Source organism: Amphiura filiformis, chromosome 18 (assembly GCF_039555335.1).
Source record: "Amphiura filiformis chromosome 18, Afil_fr2py, whole genome shotgun sequence".
Lineage (NCBI taxonomy): Eukaryota > Metazoa > Echinodermata > Ophiuroidea > Amphilepidida > Amphiuridae > Amphiura > Amphiura filiformis.
The window spans coordinates 45,113,574-45,135,400 of NC_092645.1; the positions used below are offsets into that span (position 1 = coordinate 45,113,574).

At 34.4% G+C, this 21,827-nt stretch overlaps 1 protein-coding gene across 1 annotated transcript; it reads left to right on the plus strand.

Moving 5' to 3' along the window:
• The first annotated feature begins 3,251 nt into the window (after positions 1-3,251).
• Positions 3,252-19,205, plus strand: LOC140139183 (uncharacterized). Its single transcript, XM_072160964.1, has 5 exons — positions 3,252-3,307; positions 3,682-3,742; positions 6,388-6,588; positions 17,569-17,886; positions 18,991-19,205. Exons 2-5 carry the CDS (start codon positions 3,682-3,684, stop codon positions 19,203-19,205), a joined length of 795 nt encoding a protein of 264 aa, XP_072017065.1. The 5' UTR covers positions 3,252-3,307.
• The last annotated feature ends 2,622 nt before the right edge of the window (positions 19,206-21,827 follow it).

The following is a 21,827-nucleotide window of genomic DNA, read 5'->3' on the forward strand; positions in this document are numbered from 1 at the left end:
AGATTAGGGGTAAAAACAACAATTCTGAAGAAAATCACAAAAAAGTGAGTTTTTTAGGTACATCATAACAAAAAACACTCTTTCCAAAATATTTTATTTTGTTTTTAGCTCAAACTTGAGGCTCCATTCCAAAAAACGGTTTTTTTATATTTTTTTTATATCAATTGGCCTTATATTTTGAGATATTGATCATATAAGACATCAAATTGAACTTTTAAAATTCACAAACGCCTATTTGCACAAAATGATGCCTAAAATCGGAAATAGAAAAAAAAAAAAAAAAATAAGAAAACCGTTTCTTGAGTCAATCGTGCTTTTTACGATGATCATATTTGCTTACCTAGATGCTGTATTTATTGAGTTATCGTGTACCTAAATCGTCATTTTACCGAGAAAATGAACATTGAAATAATGGCCGTTGAAGTTTAAAGTGGTCACATTTTGCACTTTCATCGAATTTCACAGGGAATAGGGCAGTTTTCGTTTTTGTACCTTATATTACGTGAACATCGGGTAAATCCACAGCCCCTTGAGAAGTTTGAGCGAAATCCATTCATAACTTGATATTTAAATCGGGGAAAGAACTTGAAAAAACCCACATTTTGTCAGCTAAAACGGAGCCATTTGACCACTAGGTTTTTGTGAAATCAGTGCTTCCGTGGTGTTTCCATAAGATGCGCCGCGCATGCAGATAAGCGTCGTGTATGCGTAGCGTAATTGTGCGTTAACAAATTGCGCGATACGCAACGCGATGCGTTGTTGGGTGCGTGTACCCTGCTGGTTCAACAAAGATTTTCTTCCTTTTCAATTTCAAACACGAGTGGAATAGTGAAATAAAATCCTTAAAATATTGCAGTTGGAGTTTACAAATCTGGATTTTCATTCCTTTTATTAAAAAAAAACATAACAAAGTGCAAACATCAAAAAAACCTCAATTTTGCGAAAGAAACAATGTCTAGAGTACACAGCCGCGTTAAGAGGCGCACCATTTGATTTCAAGGGGCATGGGAGTTTTTGAAAAAAACTTCGCCCACTAGTGAGACGAAAAAACAACTTCGCCCACTAGTGAGATGGAATTTTTTTTTGCCTCACTGGTGAGTAAAACAAATTTCTCCCACCCAACTTTGTATAAAGGTATACATTATAATTGAAAAATAAATAAATAAATAAATAAAGGCGGTGAAAATAAATCCTCCCTTTGGAGGCGATAAAAAATACAAAAAAAATTCTGCCTGACCCAAACTCCCATGCACCCCTGAGAATCTAATGGTGCGTCCCCTGCGTGATCTAAATACAGAAATCCGACAATAAATGGGCCTCTACATGCACAATACATTATATTAAAGTTTGCAACAACAAAAATTAAAGTTTGTAATAATTATTCGAGTTTGTAAAAAATAATTTGAGTTTGTAAAAATTATCAAAGTTTGCAAAAATTATTTTAAGTTAGCATGTTCCTCATGGTACACCGTACTGAACATAACATATCCGTGGGCATATGACCGAAATTGCCTAGCAATTGACGTCTCATGTCAACACAGTCTATAGTGTGATTAGAACATTATTAACTGGTGATCATTATAGTATGATCAGTACGAAAAATCCAGATTTTCAAAAATTAAAAGAACCACTTTTTAGCGGGAATTTTCGTAAGTTACACAGCTGAAGTTATGAAAGGGTTGAAAGACTACAATATTATGGCATAAACAAGAATATGTTCGATTGGTCTTTATTCCTATAGGCTGTACCCTTAATAGTAGGTAACTTTCTTTGGTGAAGGCACCATGTCAACAATGCCTAGAAAAGTTGCTATTTGCCTTGTAAGAGTACGTAATTTTAGCCATTCACTGCTATTCCTTTTCTCCGATCGGCACCAGCCAGATGAATCGACCTTCCTTATACGCGCTATTAGCCAATCAAGGATCGTAGAGAATTTGATTGACAGTGACGTCAGACGCAAACTAGTCTTTTTATCTTTGTCTTTAATTATAGCGGTCTAAGGCGTTGTGGTTGTGATGTCTTGGCTGCTATTCTGAGCGTCGCTTGTTCGAAACCGTGCGTCTATCACTTTTCTTATGCTGCTTTATTTTTCCAGCGTAGGGCCTAGAAAAACTAATTTATAATTTCTTTTTGTATTATTTATTTATTTATTTATTTATTTATTTATATATTCATATATTTATTTATTTATTTATTTATTTATTTACTTATTTCATTTATTTATTTATTTCATTTATTTATTTAATGACGTTTTGGGGCTCGAGAGAACGGACATATTTATTTATTTATCTATTTATTTTTCGAATGATTATTTGATGATTGAGTGAGCAGATTTATCGATTGCTACTTTCGTGGTGGGACTTTTATTTGATTTTGAATGACATAGTACATTAGTATTGATTTTTTCCGTTAAGCATTATCAAGAATTAATATCACCGTTTTAGTGCAGATAGGAAGATAGGAAGGCTTAGCGGTACTGTCCGTTGATTCAGAATCGAAAGGTGCCTGGTTCGATTCCCACCTATGCCTAATTTTTTTAAAGACTTGGAAAATTACTGCAGTAAGTTTATTTGCCGCGTGGTCTCAATTATTCATTTTCTGATGGCTGTGCCTCTTACAGACACCCTCCCTTAAATTTGGATATTTTTCTGTAAAAGCACTGTGTTTTTAATATTGAACGACATTCGACAAATGGGGTATCAAAATGCGCGTAAATAAATCATCATTCTTTCTATGTTGAAATATTGTGAAAACAATTATTAGTTTTGAAGCTATAGGCGTATATATAACAGCTGCGTTACTTTTTGTGCAGATAAAAAAGCGCATTTATATATATATATATACCCGAAGTCCACTGATGATTTGTTAATTAAAATCATCTTTGTAACACACTTTGCATTTTCAAATACTAGATTGTGCTACAACAGCATTAACATTTGTATTCCAGGAGCACTGTGTCTTGACGATAACTTAATTATTTTGCACAAATTTATATGACAATTTTCTTCAATGTTTTTATGCGATAAATATTTATTCTGTGATAAATATTTTTTCTATGTTTTCTATGATAAATATTATTTTCCGTGATAAATATTATTTTCCGCGATAAATATTTTTTTCTGTGGTAAATATTTTTCCCTTATAAATAATGGCCCTCGTGGAACACCGTAACCACGCCTCATTAAGTTTTAATTTCTTTGAAGGCCGAGGCCAAGTACGTGACTCTTATTAATTATTGCAATTGTTTGATAGACATCTTAACGAGAACACGTAGCACAACGCAGATCCTGTAAATAGGAGATTAACTGTAAGTCCAATTTTACCAATACATTTTGTTTTTCATTGTATTTATTTATCGTCATCATCATCATCGTCATCATCGTCATCGTCATCATCATCTTCATCATCATTATCATCACCATCATCATCATCAGTGTCGTCATCATCATCATTATCATCATCATTGTCGTCATCATCATCATTATCATCATCATTGCCGTCATCATTATCGTCATTATCATCATCATTGCCGTCATCATCATCATTATCATCATCATTGTCGTCATCATCATCATCATCATCGTCGTCGTCGTCGTCGTCGTCATCATCATCATCATCACCATCATCATCGTCGTCGTCATCATCATCATCATTACATTTATATTATAAATACTTTTATAGATGGCATCGGAGTCCCATCATCCATTATCTGTGATTGCAATTCTGTGCATCCTAGGTGCAGGTAAGTTGCATCAAATGCTTTTTCTGTACCGACTGATACAATGTGATGCAATCAAACAAAATCAGTCGGAAGTTGTATGTAGCCAAACAAAGACAATAATTTCTTTTGTTGCATATTGTTTTAGAAACACTTCAACTGGTCATATCTTTGGAACTAAATGGTCAATTTCAATGGGGTTTTCTGCAAAATGTACCTTTGCAAATGCTTTATTATTTACACAATCATGTAAAAATTGAAAATTATATATGTCCGACTTCAGACCGAATGTGGAAACAAAATAAATCCAGCTTTCTCCTTTTTTTTGGTCAGAATGTATGTGTCGACTGAAGTATTATGTGTAACGCATCGGATGAGCGGGGTCACAGATAGGGATTTGTTTTTCAATTAACACCTTCCCTGGTTTTTCTGAAATAAACGTTCTCGTATATTAAATACAATACCATTTATAGCATTGGGTACCCATTATTTTCTGTTGATACCAAACTGTGTGTTTTGGCTGAAACATCATACTTGTCATTTTCAAAAGTATATGAAAGGACTAGCTATTTGAATCTAATAATTAAATATATAAATATTTAGAGGAATCATTTAGGGACATAAGGTATTACTGGTTTTTACCTTGCTCTGACCTCCTCCATTGCACTTTTTTGTTCATAGTTATATTTAAATTTAAATGTCGGGTTATATAAAGGGTATGAAACGTTTTCATAACATTCAAAAAACATTTGTTGAAAATTTATTGCAAAATATTATAACATAATGTTCTTTAAGTATTATTTGGCAAAAATGCTTGCAAACATTATTATATTACAATAACATCTTAAAAAATTACCATTAAAAATGGTTGCGGTGTGTTTTCTTACAAACCATTTTAAAACGTTTTCGGGGGTCCAAAAATATAATGTGTTAAAAACGGGTTTAAAACGTTCTGTGGATGCTCGGATGTCTTCTAATGGGGGTAATAACTGGAGACACATAAAGTAAATTTTCCATTACCCGGTTAACGTTTTTGAATCCTTGCATGTGAGTTGTATAGACCATTTCAAATCAAGATTTGAAAGTTCGGAAAATCAGGTGCAGTGAGTGGTGTTCATTCAGTAAGCTTGGGGTGAAAATGGCGGACAAGAAATGTCATGAATCACGTATCCTTTTTAACAAAAATATTACGTATGGGACCATCAGGTAAAACAATTTTTAATATATTGGACTTATAACACCACCACTAACTTCACAATCATGACAGTAATGGAAAGAAAAGTGTAAATGTTCGTCATTTTAGATTTTAGATTGAGACAAATATACACTTAGCAACGTAAACATCAATATCTTACACAATACATACCCCACGCTTGAACGTGCTTTTTGTAGTAGATTTGTGTTTAGGCTAAATAGTTAGTGTTATAGTGTTGGTGTTGATGACCCGAAATTCATACACTCTTTGATACCGAGAACCAATCAGAGCAAGCGTTAGAAAATTACGAAACATGCATTGATTGTGTATATTGTGCACTCCGCGTACTACTCGCAGTGTTTCGCGCGCGTTTGCGTCGCGTAGGATTGATTCATTTTTTCGGGCGGGTTGATGCATTTATATCTCTTTCTATTTTCCAACCTGTTTAGTGATAACTCGTTATAAAAACAGAAAAATCACGCATTTTTCTTTCTTCTCGTGTATGAAATAGGTTAATAAACGCGTATTACTTGTTGCTCGAGGAATTAGTTCGGGGCTCGTGCATTAGACGCATCAACATCAGCGCGCGTGCATTATTTTGTCTAATTTCCCTCCCAACAAGTAATACTTGTTCATTAACCTATAATTATAAACGGAGTTATCCATAAACGGCAGTTTTCATCGGAAAACCTCGATTTGAAAAGATGAACTGAAAATAATGTAGAAAATGTAACATTAAGGGATCTGGAATGAGCGTTTTGAGCGTTTCGACAGCATTTTTTGTGGGACATGAGAGCACATCAGACCCATCGAATTGCATTCTGAATACGAAGAATGTCCTTCTGATATCAAATAATTTTCATTTTATGAAATTCACGATATAATACAAATTTTATGACAAATTATTAAAATTTGATATTTCTCACATTTTGGACATATAACAGTCCTCGAAGTAAATTTTATAACTTTAATGATATAGTCTTAAAGTGTATGTAGCTGGGAGGAAAAGCCGACGATCAATTGAAAATTTCGACCTTTCATATTGAAGATATGGATTTTTTCCCAAAAAGACCTGATTTTTTTTGGTGTTTTAGGAAAAAAATCCATATCTTCAACACGAAAGGTCAAAATTTTCAATTGATCGTCGGCTTTTCATCCCACCTACATACACTTTAAGTATAAATCATCATATTTATTAAGTTTACTTCGAGTACTGTTAAATATCAAAAATATCAATTTTTAATCATTTGCCATAAAATGTGTATTACATTGCGAATTTAAAAAAATCCAAATTATTTGATATCAGAAGGCCATTCTTCGTATTCAGAATGTAATTCGATATGTCTGATGTGCTCTAATGTCAAACAATAAATACTGTCCAAACGTTCATACCCCATCCCTTAATGTTTCTTTGTTTCTAAAATTATTATTGCAGGTTTCAAGTAATAAAAATAGTTTAATTTATTTTGTATAGGTGTCCAAACTTTGGAATGTCAGATCGGTAACCATGGCTACGGACACGGTCGCAACCAATGCCAGTGGGTATTGACGGGTACAAACCCGTGTGAATGTACCCGCATAGTGATGGGTGGATTGAATGCTAACATGTCACCATTATCTTTCGATCACATTGGCAAGATAAGAGAATTTTTTGATCAGGATTGTGGTGAAAAAGGTATTTATTATTATTATTATTATTATTATTAGTGTTATTATTATTATTATTATTGTTATTATTAGTGTTATTATTATTATTATTATTATAGAAAAGTTATTTAATTGCATTCTGAATACAATTAAGTAAAACTTAATAAATTTGTTAGTATTAGTGTTATTTTTATTTATTTATTATTATTATTACTATTATTATTATTATTATTATTATTATTATTATTATTATTATTATTATTATTATTATTATTATTATTATTATTATTATTATTATCAATATTATTATTATAGAAAAAATATTTAATTGCATTCTGAATACAATAAAGTAAAACTTTATAAATCTAATAAAATGTACTTGAAGTGTCTGTAGCTGGGAGGAAAAACCGACCATCATATGAAAGTTTTAAAATATACATGTACACTGTTAAAATAAAAAATGTAAAAAAACAGCGTTTATCGCTGGCAGCTGGGATTCAAAATATGTCCCGCTGTTAAATCACGATGGGGTGTAAACATACAAAAATACCGAATAACTGTTAATTTACAGTAAAACCCTGTGAAAAATAAAACTACTGAATAACTGTATTTTTACAGGCAGCTAATAAAACCGTAAAAAAACAGCGTTTATCGCTGGCAGCTGGGATTCACAATACGTCTCGCTGTTAAATCACGATGGGGTGTAAATTATATAAAAATACTGAATAACTGTTAATTTACAGTAAAACTGTAAGAAAAAAGCGTCCCGAACCGTTAAATAACAGTTGGCAATAAAATACAAGAACCACAGGGTTACTGTTAATTTACAGTAAAACCTTGTAAAAAAAAATAAAGCAGTAAGAAAACGGTTTTTGGGACTGTTAAATAACGGTGTTTGGGACTGTTAAATAACGGTACGAGGTGTTTTTGAGACTGTTAAATAACGGTGTTTGGGACTGTTAAATAACGGTGTTTGGGACTGTTAAATAACGGTAGGCGTTTTTGAGACTGTTAAATAACGGTGTTTGGGACTGTTAAATAACGGTAGGCGTTTTTGGGACTGTTAAATAACGGTGTTTGGGACTGTTAAATACTTGCCACTTACCTTAGCGTACCTATCGGGAATCGAACCGGGGACCTCTATGTCATTAGTCTGATGCTCTACCGACTGAGCTAACGGGGTTTCTATATTTGATGAAGTATTTTAAGTTAATATAAGCAATATTTTTATAACTTAACCTGCTAAAGTGCATCTTTTGAGGGATATTGATCAAATTTACTGTAAATATTGATAACATTATTTTGCTATAAATATTAATTCTATTTATTACATTTATTAGGGTTATATTATTATTATTATTATTATTAGGGCTACTAAGCATTGTCATTGTTATCATTATTATTATTATTATTATTATTATTATTATTATTATTATTATTATTATTATTATTATTATTAATTAGTGTTATTATTATTGTTATCATTTAATAGCCCTATTAGTATTGTTTTTATTATTTTATTATTATTATTATTTTTTTTTAAATTTATAATAATTATTATTACTATTATTAGTTTATCTACTGGGGCTATTATAGTCTTTATTTGATGTCACATTTAAATACGTCTAGTATATAGAAAATATAAACTTGACCATTTCTATGACTTAGACAATAGTATTCTGTTTACCAATGTTGGTCTGATGTCGGCATTCCGACCGCCATATTAAGGTTGGTCCAACCTAACATGAAAATCTTCGTAAAATTACAAACAGAAGCGCTTATTATTACCAGAGATATACTACGGTCAACGTAAAATCACAATCTATTCTCAAATACGATGGTATTTTTACCGACAGAATTTTATTTTATTTTATTTTACATTTAAATTGTAATTATACCGCATATATCACTGAAAAAAACCCGTTCGGTTTGTTTAATTAACCCTGTCGGCTGTTGTTTGACACCAAACTTACTATAAAGTTCACTTAGTAAAAGTTACGATTTCAGTAATAGTAAAATTACATGCATTTTTACCGGGCATTTTTAACAGTTACGGTATTCTTCGTAAAATTACCGCCCGAAAATAGTATAGTGTCTTCTTTATCCTAACATGAAAATCTCTGTAAAATTACTAATAGAAGCACTTATTATTACGAGAGATATACTACGGTCAACGTAAAATCACGATCTATTTTCAAATACGATGGTATTTTTACCGACATATTTTTTTTTACTTTGTTTTACATTTAAATTGTAATTATACCGCATATATCACTGCAAAAAAACGTTCGGTTTGTTTAATTAATCCTGTCGGCTGTTTTTTGATACCAAGCTTACTGTAAAGTTACGATTTCACTTAGTAATATTACATGCATTTTTAACAGTGTAAGTTTCAAATTGAAATTAACATTAGATTTATAAAGTCTACATATCTTATTGTTATAGTTTACTGCGAGGACTGTTAAATGTTAAAAAAATGTCTAAAAAATCAATAATTTGCCATATTATTATATCGCGAATTTCAAAAAATCAAAATTATTTGATATCAGAAGGACATTCCTCGTATTCAGAATACAATGTGCTCTCAGGTCCCACAAAAATACGTGATAGAACCCTTGATGGATGCAGGAAAAACAATGCTCACTTCAAAATCCACGTTATTGCACTTAAAGCACGCTTGAAAGGCAACATGCAATTAACCCTTTTAACAATCTATTAAAATCTAATAAGCTATTAAAATAGGTTAATATCAATTCTAGCTCTAATTTTTAAAATATATATATATGTGCTATATGCACGAATGGAAATACCCATCCGATCGTCTACCCAGGGTAACCTTACCCAGGGTAACCTTACCCTGGGTTGACAATGTGATAAGGGCTTTAATATAGAGTTACGATGTATGTACACCATACAGCTGTTCTTATACAGCTCCATAGAGCATTTCAACTTGGATGATTCGTCCCCTATTGGATGTAACCAAACGAAATTCATAATGTCAACCCAGGGTGACCGTTGAAGACATTTTGTCAACTCCAGGTTGTTACTTTAGTGTGCGTGTCAACCTGGGGTAGTCGGGATGTATACTTTAATACACACGTAAGATGAATATAGTTGAACATGTAAGATGAATATAGTTCAGTGAAGTTATGCTTATTGGGAAAGTTCTATACATGTAAATTAAGCGCTCAGTAATATAATATTGTCACCAAATGTATATTGTCAGCAACCAGATATTTATGTCTTTTCCTTGATTGAAACAACACCAAAATCGCAGTGTCTACCTGAGGTTAGCGTCAAGGACCTTTTATTAACTTCTGGTTGTTATTTTACATCTACATGGTCACCATAAGAAACGAACTTCGAATCCTTTGCAGCAATTGCAATTAACCATTCGGCGAATCACATAAACACGTGCGCGCTGTTGTATTTACAGTGTTCCCTCCCTTCAATTCCCCACTGCTATGTAATAGCAGTGGATTCATTTCACTGTTCACATGATAGCGTTAAACGTACAAAAGACGTATAATGTTCATAGGCGTATATTTTTCATAGACATTACACGTTGGCAAGAAATCATACGTCATATACCTTGTTTGTGTTAGCATAGTAACAGCACACGGTTATATATCCAGATTTTAACAAAGTAATATAGAGTCTACCCAGGGTAAGGCTACCCTGGGTAACCTTACCCTGGGTAGACAATCGGATGGGTATTTCCATTCGTGCATATAGCACATATATGGTCGAATCCAACGAAGAAGTGTTCACGGCATGTTCAGGGCCATAACTTAAAAGTATTACACAATTGGCTTTCGTTTTTGTATTGTGTTTATTCGCCTTGATCATACGCTTCGCGCCATATATAATAAGACCCCTTCTGTGAAAAAAACAGAGACCCAAAAACATGCTATTTTGACCAATTTTTTCAAAATATTTCTTAAGGTATTTTTAAAAACAGTCATTGGATTGAATCTAAATTGATTTCCTGAAAGGTGTGTATTCAAAGATTGCCTGTTCAATTTTTCACATATTTGTACATAATTATGAATTTTTTATGATAATTTTTTGAGTGGTATTTTTTTACATTACCTACGAATACAATTTTTCATAGCATTAGATATATCTTTAAAAAATGGAAATCACTAATAAATGCGCGATTGATACAAGCTTTGATATGTCCAATACTGAAATGCATTGCATTCAGACATCTTTATTTTTGTGTTTAGCTGCCAGAAATTCTAAATGGCACAAAGGTAGGTTTGGTAAAAAATATGCATTACCTCCGAATACATGTTAAAAGCTCTGTCATTTCCACAAACTGAGAGAACATACTGCAGTTACTGTCCGTTTTCCTATACACAATACACAGTGCTCTCACCATTGACGCGCGACCTTTACAAATAGTGTATGAAGAAGTATATTGCATTTGCATCACATCACTGTGTGAAAAATAACCGGCCAATATTTTAACTATTCTCCGAACTTCTGGCAAATATATTTCTCTAACATGACCTAAAATTACAGCTAGGTTAGATGTTCAGAAGGGGTCGCACTTTCGTAGAATATGAGTGAGGGCAAAGCATAGCTAGCTCATAGCTAGCCAACTCCCCGTGTTAATTGAATGGAGATTTGACCGAAAATATTTAGCTATATTGGTAACGGACCGCTCCGTTCTGAAGGATGCCACGAAAAAACGGAACAAGCTACATTTAAACTATTCTATGAAATTCTAGAAAATATAGTTTTGTAACATGTCCTAAATTTTTAGCTAATTTAGGTGTTTGGAGAGGGTCGCACTTTTGTGTTTTAGGAAGGATATGTAAACGACAGATAACACCAAAAATATGAAGAAATTATTTCCAAACCGTGTTAAGTCAACAATCATTATGTTGCTCATTTTCAAGAATGCTGGTTAACAAAAAGCAGGGCATTGTCTCATTTCGTGAACAAAGGTGCACATACCATTGTTTCCTTCCGTTTCCTTTATAATCGGTTACCCAACTGAAGCTGTAATACCAGCTTTATTGCGATATCGCACATTGAAAAAAGACACATGTGCACAACCAGAGAAGATCCGATTTAATCAGTTGAGCTGTTTCAATGAGTGTTATCTTGGTTTAATAGCTTTTAATGGGGTTTAAGTCCTGCAAAGGTCGAGATGAATTCTACTGTAGACATGACTGCATCATGATAGTAAATTATGTTTAAGCAATAGGTGCAGGGTAATACACTCTTTAATACTACCAAGTTTCAATAGCCTGTATTTAACCATTTCTGAGATATTAACAGAATAAGTACGTATTCGTAGGTAGATTTCGGTAGCCGAATGTTGCCTACAAATACAATTTGACATCATGACCCTATTGTGAAACACCGCCATTCATGCCAATACCCATATCGGTACATAAAAAAGGCCCGTGCGTTCGCTATCAAATTATATGTCAATGAAAGTTGCGAATTCACATACATGCCTGCCATGCAAAACTGAATACGGCTTAATTGTTGAAAATATGTACTGAAATAGACCACGGTCTGCTCATTTGAAAGAAAAATCAGATTCGAGGAAGATTAGAAGGGGATAAATACTTGGATTTGTCAGCTGTCATGTGTGCTTCATTTTAAACGTTTAAAACGTTTACCGACCTTCTGGTTTCTGAGTAATTTGTGTCCAAATTGATTTATTCGAAGGTAACTTTGACGTTTTCGCTAAAGGTTACCTACGAATACCATGGACAAAAACGACTGTTCTCATTGTCTCATGATCTAGACATCACTGTGATGAACCCTGGTATAAAGCTAATTGTAGTTGCCCTCAAACGAAAGGCCAAAAGACGTAACTGACTCCAAGATGGACTTCTCAAGTCTGTAATAACGGTTAAGCGATTTGTGTGCAATTAAGCAAATTAAAGTCACTTTAGTTCCTTTGTTTCTTACTTCAATCCTCATTGAACCGCTGTGAACCGACATTATCAATACATGATAGGGTCTCTAGTATCAATAAACGCACATAAAGAAAATAATACATTCAAAGTGCTTTATAAAATGAAGATTTGATTGCGATATCCACCAAAAGTCTAATTCTTACCTACAAATACTGAAATGTTACTTACGAATACAGCATAATACATCACATGTGCAATGAAGTGTCCCTACCAATGGAAATTAATTGTCAAAAATTTGAAGCGGTACCCCCGGACAATATTATTACCCATATACGGATTCATTCAACAATTATTTATTATGTAAATTTGCTGTTTAACTACTTGTATATCAAAAAGAAGTGTTCAAAAACTTGCTAAAAGTATCAAAAAAATTTTGATCTAAGGTAATAACATTTATTCATTTGGATGTACCATCTGAAACAGATCTAAAAACTACCATTGTATTCATTCATTAACATAATAGCAAAATCTGAACCTCTTAACTCAATATAGATATTGTTAAATCGACCATGTTACCTACGAATATCCGGGTTTCTTCACCTATCATTTTATAAAGCGTTATGCGTATAGTTCCTAATATTCCTGAATACAGATATCCCGCTCTTTCTTATACAATATGTAAATGGATTCATACTCATTTGATAAATAAAATACAGAAACTGACCTAAACTTCATTTTTGAAAATAAACTAGCATAAATTGAATAAGATCATATTGATCGCATTATAAAAATGAAAACAAATATTTTCTAGCTGAGCTAGCATTTTCCTGACACCCTGTGGTCTACTTTTGGGTTATGATGTCACATTTACTATCACACGTCCTGGATTTATTTTTCAAGATTAGTAATGGCACTTTTGGTTCCTATAAGGCCAACATGCCTTCAATCAATGGGCAAAAGGAAAAAATTGTGGAGATATTTTTATTTTGGACTTTTATTTTTGGCCCGTGGACACTTTTGGTTGGATTCGACCATATGCTCGTTCATGCGTTTGGGTCAATAGTCAATATAAGCATCCGCAACTAATTTTAATTAGTAATAAAAATTTCTTTGTGCAGCTCATATTTTATTCATCTTAAAACGTATACTTAGTCAGTAATTGTGTTTTGTTTAACGGTACCATGGTTTCTGCTTCAATTATTAAAACGAGCGCTTTATGTATGATTTTGAATTATTAATGCACATTTGATTATATGATCTTTGGTGTATTTATACCTACACCGAGCTCGGTGATAAAGAAAATTAAGACTGTTGCCACTTTAATAGCTTGTACATCTACCTTTTATACCAGTACTCTTAAAACAGGCAATGTTGAAGAAGATTAATTTTTCATCATCTGCGTTGGTATATTGAATGATGGAAGATAACTGGTCGAATCCAACGAAAAGTGTACACGGCATGTTCAGAGCCATAACTTAAAAGTATTAATCAATTGGCATTCGTTTTTGTATTATGTTTATTCGCCTTGATCATACGCTTCGCGCCATATATAATAAGACCCCTTCTGTGAAAAACTTAGACACAGAGACCCCAAAACATGCTATTTTTACCCATTTTTCCAAAATATTTCTTAAAGTATTTTTAAAACATAAATCAGTTATGAAAAGAAGTCATTGGATTGAATCTAAATTGATTTCCTGAAAGGTGTGTATTCAAAGATTGCCTGTTTAATTTTTCACATATTTGTACATAATTATGACTTTTTTGTGATAATTTTTTGAGTGGTATTTTTTTTCATTACCTAAGAATACAATTTTTCATAGCAATAGATATATAATACAAAAATGGAAATCACTAATAAATGCGCAATTGATACAAGCTTTGATATGTCCAATACTGAAATGCATTGCATTCGGACATCTTTATTATTGTGTTTAGCTGCCAGAAATTCTAAATGGCACAAAGGTAGGTTTGGTAAAAAATATGCATTACCTCCGAATACATGTTAAAAGCTGTGTCATTTCCACAAAGTGAGAGAATAGTAAACAATAGTTAAGCAATAGGTGCAGGGTAATACACTCTTTATTTCTACCAAGTTTCAATAGCCTGCGTTTAAATATTTCTGAGATGTCAACAATAAAAGCAAGTATTCGTAGGTAAATTTCGGTAACCGAATGTTACCTACGAATACAATATGACATTATGACAGTATTGCGAAACACCGCCATTCATGCCAATGCCCATATTGGTACATAACGAAGGCCTGTATGTTTGCTATCAAATCATATGTCAATGAAAGTTGCGAATTCACATACATGCCCACCATGCAAAACTGAATACGGCTTAATTGTTGAAAAATATGTACTGCTCATTTGAAAGAAAATCAGATTCAAAGAAGATTAGAAGGGATAAATACTTGGATTTGTCAACTGTCATGTGTGCTTCATTTTAAATGTTTACCGACCTTCTGGTTTCTGAGTAATTTGTGTCCAAATTGATTTATTCGAAGGTAACTTTTGACGTTTTCGCTAAGGTTACTTACGAATACCATGGAAAAACGACTGTTCTCATTGTCTCATGATCTAGACAACACAGTGATGGACCCTGGTATAAAGCTAATTGTAGTTGCCCTCAAACGAAAGGCCACAAGACGTAACTGACTCCAAGATGGACTTCACAAGTCTGCAATAACGGTTTTAAGCGATTTGTGTGCAATTAAGCAAATTAAAGTCACTTTAGTGCCTTTGTTTCTTACTTCAATCCTCTTTCAACCGCTGTGAACCGACATTATTAATACATGATAGGGTCTAAAGTATCAATAAACGCACATAAAGAAAAGCTAAGAAAATAATACATTCAAAGTGCTTTATAAAATGAAGTTTTGATTGCGATATCCACCAAAAGTCTAATAATCTTACCTACAAATACTGAAATGTTACTTACGAATACAGCATAATACATGACATGTGTAATGAAGTGTCCCTACCTATGGAAATTAATTGTCAAAAACTTTAAGCGGTACCCCAGGATACTATTATTACCCATATACGGATTCATTCAACAATTATTTATTATGTAAAATTGCTGATTAACTACTTGTATATCAAAATGAAGTGGTCAAAATCTTGCTAAAAGCATCAAAAATTTTTTGATCTAAGGTAATAGCATTTATTCATTTGGACGTACCATCTGAAAGAGATCTAAAACTACCATTTTATTAATTCATTACCATAATAGCAAAATTTAAACTTCTAAACTCAATATAGATATTGTTAAATCGCTCATGTTACCTACGAATACCCGGGTTTCTTCACCTTTTCATTGTATAAAGCGTTAGGTGTATGCGTATAATTCCTAATATTCTTGAAAACATATATCCTACTCGTTCTTATACAATGTGTAAATTGATTCATACTCATTTGATAAATAAAATACAGAAACTGACCTAAACTTCATTTTCAAAAATAAACTAGCATAAATTGACTAAGATCATATTGATCGCGTTATAAAAATAAAACAAATATTTTCTGGTTGAGCTAGCATTTTCCTGACACCCTGTGGTCTACATTACACGAAAAAAACGTTAATGGGAATATTCCATTTGTTTTAGTTTGATTAGTATTGCGATAGTGAAAGCATCCTAGTGGTATTCGTAGGTAACATTGGGTTTTGATATCACATTTACTATCACACGTCCTGGATTTATTTTTCAAGATTAGTAATGGCACTTTTGGTTCCTATAAGGCCAATATGTCATCAATCAATGGGCAAAAGGAAAAAATTGTGGAGACATTTTTATTTCGGACTTTTATTTTTGGCCCGTGGACACTTTTGGTTGGATTCGACCAACTGTTGATCCAAACACAAGAAAATTATTCCTACCTCAGAATTTTCAGACTGCTACTCTATCTTTCAACAAAGACGGGGGCAGGTTCAAACTTACAGGAGTCTACGAGACTTTGATCAAGTCTGAGGTCAAAAGGGTCACGACCTGTTGGCAAACATCACGGTCTTACTTCCGCTGATGAAAGATGGAGTAGCCACCTGAAAATTCTGAGATAGGAATAATTTTCTTGTGTTTGGATTAAAAGTTTTTAACTGTAATCATGATTAATTTTTATTTGAAATTTGCTAGGCGATTTGACACTACTTAGTATAGCAATTTAAACAAGCAATTATGTATTCGACTGACCATAACCAAAGGTAGAAAATCAAGAATATTACTGACCGCCCACCAACGCGCACCAATCTATTACGCGACAATGAACACGTTTCTAAGGGTCGGACAAACTCTTTAGAGTAGCGAGTCGACTTTTGTTTCTTACACTTACATTTCAATATATCATAGTCCAACCAAGTCATGTTATGGTGAGCCAATAATCATATAAATTTCCAATTGCCTCTTATGTTTCATATTCTGTTTTATATCTTGCACGGAGGCCTATCCTTAAAACAACATGTTTTCTAATTTTGAAATTATAAGCCAAACGTGTATAACAATGGCCCTTAGGATACTCCTGGTGGTAGTTACCTCTTGTTCACCATAAAAAATAACAACTCTAAAATCACTGGCGTGTGACCATTAATAAGGAATCGGTGGCTATTTTTGTGAGCCGAGTAAAAATGTAGTTGCGCGAAGTAATTAAAATCAAAACAACATGAAAATCACATGTTTTACCACTATACAATAATTGACAGAACACGTTGCAGAATTGTTTGGCAATCTTGTGATTGCTTTGATTCATCACGATGAATGCCCCAAGATCTCCTGATCTTACACCTTGGATTTCTTCTTGTATGACTATCTAAAATCAAAGGTTTTCACAAGTCCTCCTGTAGACTTTTTTTAAATTCCAGAGACTAGACGCATAATTGCACAAATTGACATCCTCGGGCACGACAGACCTCTCATTAGACGTGGTGTGAATGCCGTGTTGATGAGAGCTGAAATATGCATACAGAGTAATAGTGGCCATGTAGTTGACAGTCTTAGTCTTCCACATGGCCACCTTCGCCTGAGGCAATATCTTGTCAAATATGACAGTAATAAAGTAATAACAGGGCTTACAGGGGTCTAGATATTGTTTAAAGGGCATGTAACGTGTTGTTTCATTACTTTGCAGCTGTCTCAGAAGCTCCACAAGATGTTACATCAGATACATCAGATATCAGCAAAGTTGCTACGATATCTTCTGAAAGTGGACAAGACGGTAGCGGTACTGGGTCACCTGCCGTAGAATCTACATCCGGCAACGCGCCTTCAACCGGTGTAAGCACGAAGTCAGCAACTACTAGTAGTAAGCCTACTACTGACATGACATCGACAAATCCACCTTCAACTCTAGCAAGTATTACGACTGATGTTACATCGACAATGGCACCTTCAAACCGAAAAACTACCATGTTACAAACAAGTACTGTTGTCAAGACAACGGCAAAAGGTAACTTGTAGGTATTAGTTGTTTTTCTTATGAAATAACAAAACACTCGTGCAGTCATCATAGGACTAAATTTGTAAAAGAACAAATTCTTTAAACATTTTTATAACTGATAAAAATCATAAGCAAAGGATAGAAATTCATTATTCAGCAATTCAATCTTTTGAAATGTACATAAGGTTCATCTCGAGGCACCTTACGACTGCTGTGGTGGTTTCCATGGCATTTAATGAGGGATGATCGGGATCTAATTATGCATGGGTGAATGAATAGCAAATAAACAATAATGAATAAAATATGTCTATAATGGTTTTCAATTTCAAGCGCATCTATTCAAACATCTTGTAATGCACCCTCTGGTATCTTCATGGATTTTTATCTTTTAAATGACATCATCGTTTGTGTCCGTTACGGTTCATTATTCCGAAGGGTAGTTATTCCGAAGGTTAATTACGCTTAAGGCTCGTTTTTTTTGTTGAAGTGCCAATGCTCTGGAGGATCGTTACTATATACTCTGAAGGGTTATTATTGTGTTATTGTGTAGGTCTGCATGGCCGGATTTACCACTGGGCAAGATGGGGCCGGGCACTGGGCCCCAAAATTATCCTGAGCATGTTCCTTTTTAGCCCGTAAAACACCATGTTTTGGGCTAAAATAGGGTAAAACTGCAACAAAAACATTCACGTGCAAATGTCCTAGTCAAATATGTTGTCTCCCTCTAAATTTGTATGCTTCCGCCACCACTATCGATCTTACAGTACAAGTACATAAAAAACTTGGCCACTTGAGGGCACATGCCTTCCTCACGGTGAGTTTGGGGCCTTCACATTTTAGCCTTGGCCATGGCCCCAAAAGTAAATCTAGCCCTGATGGTGTGGACCGTTACTCCGAAATTCGGAGTATAGTAATGAACATTCGGAATAACGAGCCTTCGGGGTAATGCACCTTCGGAATAACGAGTCTTATTTGGTATTCGGAGTAATGACCCTAATAACGACCCTTCTGAAGTACGGTCTTTCGGGACAATGACATCTTCTGTGTCACGGTGGACACATTTGGATTCACATCAAACATTAACTCTATTTTGTTTCTGTCTATAATAAATAGTGTGCAATGAAAAACTTGGAATGCAAGATGGTGACATACCGAATGGTAATATTGGAGCATCAGATCATTACTCTTCTCGGCCACCCTGGGCTGGAAGGTTGAATGGTGCCAGTACATGGGGATCGTCACAGTCCGGACCACAGTATATTCAAGCTGATATAGGCAAGCGTTATCCCTTCATTTGTAACCATATCAATCCGCATTCAGTATTATAGTCTATTGCCCAGCTATTGCTAGCTGATGCGCATAGACGAATCCTATTTCACGCATTCCAACACCTCAATGACAGACATCGACGGGGCCGGTCCATCCCACCTGCAATTTGAAATAATGCAGATTTGGCGGGGATTTTAAACTGCATTTCATCACCAGATGATGACTGAAAGTGTACGACTCAATAGAAAATAAGTACTATTTTTAAGCGGATTTTAGCCCCCAAATTTAAGTATGAATTGAATAGCAAAATTATTGCACATGGGGGATTCCGAGATCGTAATATTTTTCAAAAACAACATTTTGAAAGTATTTGACGACGGAAACGTTCATAATGTAATCACAAAGTTGAACAACATAGACAATTTTGCTGCACAGTAGTCTCATGTTGTTCCCCCTTGCATTCAAATGTAGCACCCGCTATGTAGGTAACTTCAATACTTACTGTCTGCAAGCTGTTATGGCAGCGCGGAGGTGGTCACGTGCGTATTTATTAAAACGTATTTATAATAGTCGAAGGTATAAAAATTATGAGTATTACTTTATTTACTTACAATCTTTAGCTTTCGCCATCTTGGATGATGGCTCTCTCAAAAGTAACTTGGCTATAGGTTAAATACCACTAACTATGTATTACACGGGTTTCAATGGGAAAATGGCTAATTTCGGGTGGAATTTTCTCATATTCAGAACTCTCACAGTTGAATGCCACTAATATCAGGTGAAACTATATGATTTAGATGCCAAACTCAACATAGGTTGACCTGAGACTTTTCTTGTTTTAACGCACTGAACCGTAAACACCTTAAAATGGCAGTGCGCCCTCGAAGCTGAAAGTTACAATATGGTAGGGCGAATATTTACTAAAAACCGAAGCCGTGCGTATGAATTTTGGTAGTATTACAACAAAAATGTCATATAATGAGAGAAAATATACCATTTTGAAGCATCAAACTCTATAAAGTACTTTTTTGGCTATATAACCTGACCAATTTCAGCGATTTTAATGCAGTATTTTCATGCAAACAAAGAGTATTTCCATGATCGCCCAGGCCTATTAGTGGTATGTAACCCGTAGCCTCCTTCCCAGCCTCTATTCTACTTCTTCTCTCGACATTATTATAGGTTACACGACCAATGTATCCGCCGTTATAACGCAAGGCGATGGTGAAGATGATGATTGGGTTACGTCATTCAAGGTGTCAACCTCCTCGAGTACCGACATGAGCAGCCAGGTGTTTGTTATGAATCAAAATGGAACCGTAATAGTGAGTAAACGCAATGAATTTGTCCAAATATGCCGCGGTTTTGCCTCAGAGCTTTGCCTCAGAGTCAAAAAAAGAGTAAAATAGTAAAGCATAACTGGTAATTCCGTGTTTAATGATCTTTTGGATATAGAGGTTATCCACTTCACTCATGTATGACTTCTAACAAAAGGCGCTGGTTCCGGTAGTATTCCTCATTCAAACCAATTCAATGCATGACCTCGGAGTTATCTGCATGACTTTGGCGGGTTAGTTTGAACAGTCATGGTTGCACATGCAGGTACTTCTTTTTGAAAGTCCTAAACAAGCAGTCGTTGATAGGATATGCAGCTTATAGAACACGGATACCCTCTATTTACTTGTCACAAGTAATGTGACAAGTTTGTTTATCGGTTCAATGGACAATATTGGAAGAAAATGTCGTTACGAATCCCGTATACTGACGATCCCTGTATATTTACTATCCCAGGCCCCATGTCACATGGGAATTAACGGAAAATTGCCCCAAATCGGTTATTGCGGCTGGAAATTACGGTACCGTCAATTTCATAAAAGTATGCTAAATTGTAACCGATCACTACGAATCGGTCTAAATTTGGATTAATCACAGTAAATTGCGGTAAATTTTACAAGTCGCCTAAAACCGCCACAAAATCTGCTAAAAGGGTTAAAATCTACAAAATGGTGCTAAATGAGCAGGAATTTTGCTGTGCGATTTACCACGTTTTTTCATGTGACATTGGGCCTTATCCTATGGTCATGTTTATATTATCATGAGTCGAATTGTCGTTTTCTCCGCAGTGCAAAGCCGGACGAATCGGGTCACTTTGCGTGAGGCACTTCACGATAGGGACAGTTTATAGCGAATTGGTATTCGTCTGTGTGCAGAAATGAAACTTGATTTTGAACGAAAACTTATTGTCTTATCTAAAACAAATCGATGTTTTTTCTGTTTTATTTCTATAGATATTTCCAGGCAACGTTGACCCCTACGCCGAGGTGACCGCAACTTTTCCGGTGCCTGTATACGCCCGTGTCGTACGAATTACTTGCTTGACCAAGACGCAGGACAGGTGGCAGATGAGATTCGAAGTATTAGGATGTAAAGTGTAATATTAATGTAAAGACATTAGTTCCAACATAGTTCCTATTATTTCCAACATGCACTATTCCATGGTTCCGCATAATCACGTGTCCATTCAGTGAGTTTTAACGCGACCCGTGAACATGATGAAGTTGAGCCTTGTCCAAGGGCCTCTAAAGCTCTCAAAGTTTCCTCCCTCATAATTAAATGAACACTTGAACCCTATTTTATTGTTAAATATTTTTGCCAAATATTTTGTCAACACTTAAATAACA